General features: G+C 50.6%; 1 protein-coding gene across 1 annotated transcript in view; it reads left to right on the plus strand.

The window, feature by feature from the left end:
- Positions 1-5,899: 5,899 nt before the first annotated feature.
- Positions 5,900-10,657, plus strand: part of CEP72 (centrosomal protein 72kDa) — a 42,699-nt gene continuing 37,941 nt past the window's right edge. The window contains exons 1-3 of the mRNA XM_010857127.1: positions 5,900-6,067; positions 9,446-9,507; positions 9,608-9,709. Coding sequence (XP_010855429.1) covers positions 5,900-6,067; positions 9,446-9,507; positions 9,608-9,709 — 332 coding nt within the window. The remainder of the gene's footprint in view (positions 6,068-9,445; positions 9,508-9,607; positions 9,710-10,657) is intronic.

The following is a 10,657-nucleotide window of genomic DNA, read 5'->3' on the forward strand; positions in this document are numbered from 1 at the left end:
CTGGTCCTGTGGCTTACAGCCCTACCTTCATGCCCTCAGGTACCCTCAATTGCCGCCTAGCGATCCCCTCTCCAAATACAGAAGCACTGGGGGTTAGGCTTCAAAACGCGTTCGGGGGAAGCGCAGTTCTGTCCATAACAACTCCTCTCTCAGTAGCTGACAAAACAGTTGGCAGAAAATTAGCAAGGTCACATAAGAACCCACCAGGGCCATGAACCAACTGGATCTAATCGACATTTAGTGAACACACCAAACAAGGCCAAAACGCGCATTCTCTTTAAGCGCCAGTGGAACATTCACCACGATAGACACGCCTTCGGCCATACGACACAGCCCTCTGTGACCCGTGGACTGCAGCACACCGGGCCTCCTGGTCCTCACCGTCTCCTGAAGTTTTGCCCAAGTTCACCTTTGCGTCAGCGGTGCCGTCCAGCCATCTCACCCTCTGATGCCCTCTTCTCCTTCTGCCTTCAGAACACACTTAATAAGCTTAAAAACAAAATTCTCAAAGGAATTAATGAAGAAATCAGTAACAGACAAACATCTGGAAAATTCCCCGAATATGTGGAAATTAAACAATATGCCTCTGGATAATTTACGTACCAGGGAGGATATTTCAGCAAAACGAAATTATTTGAACGGAGTGAAAATAAAGATGCAACATATCAAAACTAAAGAGTGTTTAGAGGAAAATTTATAGAAATAACTGCTTATATTATAAGCATTTAACTTGAAGTAATAAAGAAATATTAAAGACAGAAGAAAATTAGAAATTAACAATGTAAGCTTCTACCAAGAAATTAGAAAATGAAGACCAAGTTAAACTGAAAGCAAGCAGAAGGAAAGAAAGAATAAAGATAAGAGGAATCAATGAAATTGAAAGCAGAAAGATAATTCAGAAAAAAAAATCAATGAAGCTAAAAGCTGGTTCTCTGAAAATATCAATAAGACTGACAAACGCTTAACCAAACGGATGAGAGAGGCAGAGAGGAGACACAAAGAAAGTGGAGAGGAGGTGCCTGGCGACCCCACAGATGTTAAGGCGTTGTACGGACCATTGAGAGCTGCTCCAGTGCGTGTGCTTGGCAATCAGAGGCAGCAGACCAATTACTTTAAACACAGATCACCAGAACTCATCCAAGAAAAAATAAACAGCTCAAATAATCCTTCTTGTAGTAAAATAATTGAATTCGCAGTGGAAAACCTGGTGAAAACTCCAGATACAGATTGTTTTATTAGTGAATCTTACAAATATTTAAAGAAGAAACAACCAGCTCTACACAATCGCCCCTGGAAGACAGAAGACCAGCTCTTCCTACCTGACGCTCTGAGGCCAGCATCGCCCTGAGAGCAAAACTAGGCAAGCAACAGCTGAGAAATGAAACTGCATGGAAACACACTTCATAAACCGAGATGCAAAAATGCCCAACAGTATATTAGGAGGTCAGACTAAAGGTGTAAAAATGATGATGCGCTGTGACTGAGGGGGATGTTAAGGCTGGATAAACACTTGAAATTCAGCCAGTATAGTCTACCATATTCATCAGATAAAAAAGAAAAACTATGTGATCATTTCAGATGATACAAAAAAAAAGAAGATAAAATGTAAGATCCATCCATGACAAAAAGTCTCAGCAAACTAGGACTAGAAGGGAGTACCCTTAACCTGATGAATGTTGTCTATTTAAAAATGTACACCTAACACCACACTCAATGGCTAAAAACTGAATAATTTCTTGCCAAAATTTGGATTAAGGAAAGTGTGTCTGCTCTCACCACTCCTTTCAACATCATGCTGGAAACCGTAGTGCAAAAGAAGATAAAGCCACAAAGACTTACAGATTGGAAAGGAAGGAATAAAACCATATCTGTTGGTAGGTGTTACAATTGTTTATGTAAAAAATTAAGGAATTTACAAAAAAGAACAACTAGGGCTACCAAACAAATTAGAATTAATTTGTCACAGAATTTGTCACAGAATATAAGCTCAACACACAAAAATCAATCACATTTTTATATCCTAACAACAGACACACAGAGACCAAAATTTACAGCTCTGAGCCATTCATAATTGCTCCAAAATAAAATATGTACAGATTTAATGGATACATATGTATACATAACATATACATTTCCTGGTGGCTCAGCGGTAAAGAGTCTGCCTGCAATGAAAGAGGGGCAGGAGACTCAGGGTTGATCCCTGGGTCAGGAAGATCCCCTGGAGAAGGGAATGGCTACCCACTCCAGTGTTCTTGCCTGAAGAACTTCATGGACAGAGGAACCTGGCGGGCTTCAGTCCACGGGATCGCAAAGAGTCGGACTCGACTGAGCGACCTAGCAGTCAGTACACGCATTTAACAAAGTGCGACAGGGCTTGTAAGCTGAAAGGGACAATAAGCTGATGAAAGAAATCAAAGAAGACATAAAGCGTGTGTGGACTGGAAGACTCAATAAGGTAAAAGGGCAGTTCTCCCCAGATTGATCTATGTATTTTATGCAATTCCAATAAAAATCTCAGCAAATGTTTCTAGATAAAGTGTTAGTCATTCAGTCATGTCCAGCTCTCTGCGATCCTACGGACTGTAGACCATGAGGCTCCTCTGTCCATGGAATTTTCCAGGCAAGGATACTGGAGTGGGTTGCCAGTATCCTCCTCCAGAGGAGTTTCCTGACCCAACGAGGGAACCGGCATCTCTTGCATCTCCGGCTTCGGCAGGCAGAATATTTACCGCTGTGCCTCCTGGGAAGCAGGTGTCAAACAGACAACCAGACAACCCTGTTGATAAAGGTGAAGGACTTCATCAGACGCTTCACTAAAGACTTTTAGGTGGCATATGAGCACATAGGAAGACATTCAACATTGTTAGTCATGCTGCTGCTGCCGCTAAGTCGCTTCAGTCGTGCCCGACTCTGTGCGACCCTATAGACGGCAGCCCACCAGGCTCCCCCGTCCCCGGGATTCTCCAGGCAAGAACACGGGAGTGGGTTGCCATTTCCTTCTCCAATGAGTGAAAGTGAAAAGTGAAAGTGAAGTCGCTCAGTCGTGTCCAACTCTTCGCAACCCCATGGACTGCAGTCCACCAGGCTCCTCCGTCCCTGGGATTTTCCAGGCAAGAGTACTGGAGTGGGGTGCCATTGCCTTCGCCAGTAGAATCTATACCTCACTCTTTTTAGTCATTTTAATCCACAATCAAAATCTGGAAACAACTTCATGTCTCTCAACAGGTGAGTGGATGTCCGTGGATGGAATACCAGGGAGCAGTTAAAAGGCACAAACTACTGAATGCCATGACAACGCGGGTGACTCCAAACACACGCTGCTGAGTGAAGACAGCGGTCTCAAACGGTAAATCCACATGACCTTCCGGAAAAGACAACACTTCAGAGGTGGGGAAACAGGTGACGGTTTTCCAGGGGTTTGGGCTGGAGGAAGGGTTTGACTACAAAAGGGAGGCTCAAAGGAAGTTTTCGGGTGAGGGAGCTGTCTCGTTTCTGCATCAAGGCGACCGCCACTGGCTTTTCTCTGTGCCCCCGCGCAGGGAATCACAGCTGACCTCGCGGTCAGTTCAGACACCCACATGGAAAGCTGGACCTGGCCCAGAGCCACGTCTCTGTCCTGCCCCTTTGAGGCCCTTTGAGTCCTCTTGGCATTTTCCCTGCAGGGAGATGTCAGCAAATCAAAGCCTACTTTTTCACGTCCATGAAGCTGGTGAGAATTCAGGTGTGTGTCTGCGGGACATGACCGGGCCCCACCCTGTGCGGAGCAGGTGCCTCCCAGGACTTCAAAGGTCCCAGAGGAAAGGGGCTGCAAACAGGTGAGTCAGCCCATTGTTCACTATCTCAAAAATCAATGGAGTCCAAAGGAAAACTCTTTATTTAATGAGCCAAAATATGGAGCTAATTGGTTTTTGAAAGGATATTGCTTCCTGCTCCCTGAGACTGAAAAGAGCCCTTTGAACAAACCCATTAACAGAGACTGAGTTCTGAAAACGGTTGCTTGGGGTTAACTAAGTACAGAAAGGGGCTTCCCAGGTGGAAGATCCCCTGGAGGAGGAAATGGCAACCCACTCCAGTGTTCTTGCCTGGGAAATCCCGGGGACGCCTGGAGGGCTGCAGTCCACGGGCTTACAAAGAGTCCGACCCGACCAGGCACTCACACAAGCGCAGAGGTCAGGAGACACCTCAGTCTTTCCCGTGGGGTCCCGAAGAAGGTGCACCTCAGGTGATATGGCTCCAGGGGGACCCACCCCAGGAAGCCTGTGCCTGGCCCTCTGTGGCAGGCTGGCCATGTGGCCGCCCCTCCTTTCTGGTGCCCGGGGTCTCGTGGGGGGTGGTCTCCATCACTGCTGGAGAGCGAAGCTCAGGTGAGTGCCGAGCGATGCCCCTCACCCTGGGGGTCCTGTGGCTGTCGGTTGAGATCCCGTGGCTGGCAAAGCTCCTCTCTGGACACCTGCCTGGGCCTCCGGGTCCCTCCAGGTGCCCCTGAGACGTGAGAGGGTACAGAACCCCAGGGAGCCTCTTCGCAGAGGCTCACGTGTAGGGTCACGGTGACCACGTGGACAGCTGCCCGTGTCACAGGGCCGTGCCCGCCTACACAGGGCCTCGGGGAAGGGCCTCCCTGCCTCCCCCAGCTCCTGGGGGCTCTGGACGCCCCTGGGGCTGTGGCAGCGTCGCGCCCGCTCCGCCTCCGTCAGCGTGTGGTCCTCGGTGTGTGTGTGTGTCTGCGTTTGCCCTCCTCTTACCGGGACACCTGTGATGGCGCATGGGCCCACCCAGAAACCCAGGAGAAAATCCCCCCAAGACCCTGAGGTTAATCTCGTCTTCTGACACACAGGCAACAGTCAGGAGCACCACAGGTTCCACAGGGACTCTTTGGGGGGAAGGAGCATTTTTCAGTTTCACAAAACACACCACGCAGGAAACTGTGAGCTCCCGGAGCAAAGATCTCCCTCCGCATTTGTTTGCTTTTCTGGGAGCCTCATCATGGACTATTCATTTCAACTGCTGATCATTATAAGTGACAAAGGGCAGAGGGCATGGCTTCAGAATCCACACTCACTCTGTAGCTGGGAAACCAGTCGGCTAATTTTCAGGTTCTGCTTGTACTTCGCCCTGATCTGTTCCATCATCATCAAGAAGCTTGGACTGGGCCAGGCTGGACCCACACTCAGAGCCACACGGGGCCCCTGAGAAGAGGAAGTGACAGGTCCACCCGGTCCGTCTCCTCTTCCCTGACTGAGCCTGGGGGCCTCTCACTCCCCACTCCTCTGCTGGGAGCACCCACCCCCACACCCCCTCCCCTTCCTCTTTGGGGACCATGTCTTGTCTCCCCCGAGTGGAAAGGGAGCCCTCCTGTGGCACATGTGCCTTACAGCTGCATGTGCTCTGAACATGCTTGACTGAGTGGTCTAGTCTGTATCACACACGTTCCATCTCCCACCTCAACTGATCCCAGGATCAGGTGGGCATGCCTTCAGCTGCAGCACCGGTCACTCCGCATTAGTCTCTTCTCTCTGGGCCAGGAGGCTGGAGGCCAGCGACTGGCACTGGTTTGGAGCACAGGCTGGGCACCTCTGTGATGTCAACTTCCTTCCTCCTTCATTGTGCCAAGATGGCTGCTGCAGCTCCAGGTATCACAACTGTGTCAAGGCAAAAAAAGAAGGTCCTGGCATATGTCACCTATACGTATTCCTTTTTCCAGAAAATCAAAACTTTACCCCCAAGTGCCACTGCAGCCTCCTGCTTAGTTCTTATCAGTCAGAAGTGGCCAACCACAGCTGTAAGAGATGTAGAGAGGGTCTCCACCCCCTACATTATAAATAGACAAGGTTGAAGAGGGCTAGGAACCACTGCTCCCCTGGAGAACCTTGTTAATTTTTTTTATAGAGATGAGAAGACTATGTTTGGAGAGCAGCTTGCCCAAGCCACACAGGCCAGAAAGCCAGCCCAGGGCACCCTGCTGGTCATAGGCTGGCTCCCCTACGCCCCACAACAGGCCCCTCTTCCGGCTGTACTGTTCAACCTGAGTGCCTGGCTCTCAGTCCTATGGCCCTCCACGCTGCCCGCTGTAAGGGAGACGTAACCAGTGACTGTCAAAAGCATTGCAGCGCCTGGCCCCTTGCTGGGCACTCACCAAGCTCTGCCACGTGAGGGCTCCAAGCCCAGTGGGAACCAGTGCTTCCAGGGCAGGCAGGGCGATGCTGGAATCTTCAGGGTCAGCACAGGCAGGTTCTCGGGGAGGAGTGAAAGCGGCTGACTGAGGCTGGTGGTGAGGGACCAGGGTGGGAGCAGGCCTGTGAGGCTTGCCGACCCCAGGTCATACTCTGCCTGGTCCTCGGGAGGGTCAGGGCCCCTGGTGTCTCAGCTGAGGTCTGCCCTCATCCCTGTGTCTGCCCCGGTGGGATGAGCAGGAGTGTGTGGCGGGGAGGGGTGGGGCAGGGCAGCTCCCACCTGGAAGAGGCTAGGTGCACCCAGTCCCGCATCTCTGGGTGAGAGTCCTGAGGGGCTGTCCAGATGGAGCCATGGCCTGCCTGCGGGGCAGCCGCTGCTCGCGCCCACGCGCCCATGCAGAAATTCACGCCCAGGTGTCCTGTCTCTGTACTTTCAGAAAGAGCTGGAAGTTTTGATTTTCCTGAGAAGTCTCAGGCTTTTGTAAGGCCTTACAAATAGCTGAGAAGAGAAGCAAAAGGCAAAGGAGAAACGGAAAGATATACCCATTCGAATGCAGAGTTCCAAAGAATAGCAAGGAGAGATAAGAAAGCCTTCCTCAGCGATCAATGCAAAGAAATAGAGGAAAACAATAGAATGGAAAAGACTAGAGATCTCTTCAAGAAAATTATAGATACCAACTGAACATTTCATGCAAAGATGGGCACAATAAAGGGCAGAAATGGTATGGACCTAAAGCAGAAGATATTAAGCAGAGGTGGCAAGAATACACAGAAGAACTGTACAAAAAACGTCTTCATGACCCAGATAATCATGATGGTGTGATCACTCACCTAGAGCCAGACATCCTGGAATGTGAAGTTAAGTGGGCCTTAGGAACCATTACTTACGAACAAAACTAGTGGAGGTGATGGAATTCCAGCTGAGCTATTTCAAATCCTGAAAGGTGATGCTGTGAAAGTGCTGCACTCAATATGCCAGCAAATCTGGAAAACTCAGCAGTGGCCACAGCACTGGAAAAGGTCAGTTATCATTCCAGTCCCAAAGAAACACAATGCCAAAGACTGTTCCAACTACCACACAATTGCACTCATTTTACATGCTAGCAAAGTACTGCTCAAAATTCTCCAAGCTAGGCTTCAACAGTATATGAATAGAAAACTTCCAGATGTACAAGCTGGATTTAGAAAAGGCAGAGGAAGGAACCAGAGATCAAATTGTCAACATCCGGTCATAGAAAAAGCAAGAGAATTCCAGAAAACCATCTACTTCTGCTTTATTGATTACACCAAAGCCTTTAACTTTGTGGATCACAACCAACTGTGGAAAATTCTTCAAGAGATGGGAATACCAGAGCACTTTACCTGCCTCCTGAGAAATCTGTATGTGGGTCAAGAAGCAACAGTTAGAACTGGACATGGAACAACAGCCTGGTTACAAATTGGGAAAGGAGTACGTCAAGGCTCTATATTGTCACCCTGCTTATTTAACTTCTATGCAGAGTACATCATGAGAAATGCTGGACTGGATGAAGCACAAGGTGGAATCAAGATTGCTGGGAGAAATAATAATCTCAGATATGCAGAAGACAACACCCTAATGGAAGAAAGTGAAGAGAAACTAAAGAGAAGAGTCTTTTCATGAAAGTGAAAGAGGAGAGTGAAAAAGTTGGCTTAAAACTCAACATTCAGAAAACTAAGATCATGGCATCTGGTCCCATCACTTTATGGCATATAGATGCGGAAACAATGGAAACAGTGACAGACTTTATTTTCTTGGGCTACAAAATCACTGTAGATGGTGACTGCAGCCATGAAACTAAAAGACACTTGCTCCCTGGAAGAAAAACTATGACCAACCTAGACAGCATATTAAAAACCAGAGACATTACTTTGCCGACAAAGGTCCATATAGTCAAGGCTATGGTTTTTCCAGTAGTCATATATGGACATGGTTCTTTGAACCACAAAGAAAGCTGAGCACTGAAGAATTGATGCTTTTGAACTGTGGTGTTGGAAAAGACTCGTGAGAGTCCCTTGGACTGCCAAGAGATCCAACCAGTCAATCCTAAAGGAAAACAGTCCTGAATATTCATTGGAAGGACTGATTCTAAAGCTGAAACTCCAATACTTTGGCCACCTGATGCGAAGAACTGACTCATTGGAAAAGACCCTGATTCTGGGAAAGATTGAAGGCAGGAGGAAAAGGGGATGACAGAGGATGAGATGGTTGAATAGCATCACTGACTCAATGGACATGAGTTTGAGTAAACTCCGGGAGTTGATGGACAGGGAGGCCTGGAGTGCTGTAGTCCATGGGGTCCCAAAGAGTTGGACACGACTGAACGACTGAACGGAACTCAGGCTTTTAGGTGTCATCAACTGTAGGGAGAAGCTGGCTTCAGTTACCTCCTCACCTAGCTGAAGCCCTGGTGGGCACAGAGGTGGCTCAGGAGCTCTGGGGACGGTCCACCCAGGTCAGCAGAACAGAGGACTCTTGGGGCTGTGGACTCTGTGGGCAGGGCAGGATCTCTAGCTGGACAAAGCCAGGAAGGAGCCCTGCCCCTGTGAACCGAGCTGCGTGGCCAAGTGTCCAGGAGAGAGGGTTGGCTGCCAGCAAGCCAAGCTGAGCTCAGCCCACTTTAGGGATTCTAGCCGGCTGTCCTTACGTCAGGTCCCCCTGATAGCTCCTGGGTCCAGTGGGTTTTACTTGCATCTTAACTGAAAGCTCAGTTGGATATAAGCATTTACACGCATGTGTGAACACAGACTCCATTCTGTGTTCAGTTGAGGTAGTCATGATAGTAAGATGTTTACATGAGCCCCTGCCCACTCTCAATCCGGTTCACCTTCCAGACAGCTGCAGGCATCATCACACCCCATTGTATGCCACACTTTGGATACAGGCTAGTTGGCAAAATGATGCATTGACAATTCACACATATTGGTGTTGACCTTGTATATAAAAACCGCTGGGAAAGGGCTCTTTCCTTCAACATTTATGAACGAATGAGCACAAGAACCAGTGAGCAGCTGTCCTTGACCAGATGCCTGTCGCTTGATGGGTGAGGCCCCAGAGCCCTGGCCGCTGGGCGGTGCCTCGCATGTGATGGGGGTTCCCTGCCATCTGGCAGGGGAATGGCCGCCTGAGTTGGAGCTCGGGCTGCCAGAGGCGTTCAGTGGAGTGGAGGCGGGGTTGTGCAGCTCCTTGCCTCCTGTGTGGAGGGCCTGGTGCAGAAGCACCCCTGGGCTGAGCTCAAGTCTGATTCTCGGTCCAGGTGCCCCTAGCCGGCTGGTGTTTCCTCGGGGATGAAGTGACCATGCTGGCGTCCACCCCAGGGTAGAGAGACACTGATACAAAAGGCCACAGTTCCCAGGGCCCACAGCCAGTGCCACAGGTGCTTGCCCTGTCTCCTCCTGCCCCTCACCGCCCAGCCAAGGCCAGATAAAGTGCGGGAAAAGTCCAAGACGGCCCAGGCCACCAGCGCCCTGGAGGATCCCTCTGACTGCCCAGTGCATGACTGCCATGGGCTCACCCTCAGGTCTCCATCTCTGTGGCCAGCTTCTCCCTGGGATGTTCTGACCCTGCAGTCTGGGGCTCAAGGCTGAGGGCCCTGGAAGCCTCCCTGGAATGCTCTAGAAAGCTGTAGAGGACTCAGGATTGGGCTGCCCGACCTGAAGTGACTGGCAGCAGGAGGAAGCAGTGGTGTTTGGAGTGTGGGCTGTGCCCTGACGGACAAGCTGCTTTTTTTTGGGGGGGGGGGCGGTCAGTGACAGAAGCCTTTTGTTTGCCCCTGTTTACTTCTGAAAGCCAGGATATTTGCTCTGTTTCTAGCGTCCTTGCTGCACCAACTCCGCTCAGGCAGCCCTGGCTGGTGACCACATGCCCTTGGCTGTGCCAGAGTCCCTCCATGGTCTTGTGGGAAGCGGGACACTGGGCAGTTATGAAGCATCACTGAATGTTTGCTGGTCTCCATAGGTGACTTGGCACAGGGCCCCACGGGGCCTGGCCCAGCAGGCGTGAAGCCCTGCCCTGCTCAGGAGAGATTCTGGTACCCTGCAGGGGACCCACAGCCCAGCCCCCTGAGCACAGCCCCTGTCTACACCCTGCCCTACACTCTGTCTACACCTCTCCTACACTCTGCCATACTGTCCCACACCAGCGCCTTATACCTGCCCCTACAATCTTATCTGCACCTCCGGTGCCACCACCCAGGCTGTGACATGCCAGGGGAAGCTACCAACAAGCCAGACCTGGGCAAGGGAACCCCCAGGACGCGGGCTGCCTGGGGCAGAGTCAGGCAGACGGGAATGCAGGTCTTCCCTGGAGGCGCTCCACAAAAGGCCCAGGGAGCCCGACACACCGTGAACCCCGCGGTTCAGGCTTGTCACCTAGGAACTGCGGACGTGGGCAGAGCCGGACCCGCCGTGGCCGAGTGACCCACGTAGGCCGCCGCAACCTCGGGCAGAATCCGCGGGTCCGGAGCCCA

The sequence above is a fragment of the Bison bison genome, unplaced genomic scaffold (assembly GCF_000754665.1).
Source record: "Bison bison bison isolate TAMUID 2011002044 unplaced genomic scaffold, Bison_UMD1.0 scf7180017864377, whole genome shotgun sequence".
In the NCBI taxonomy this organism is placed as follows: Eukaryota; Metazoa; Chordata; class Mammalia; order Artiodactyla; family Bovidae; genus Bison; species Bison bison.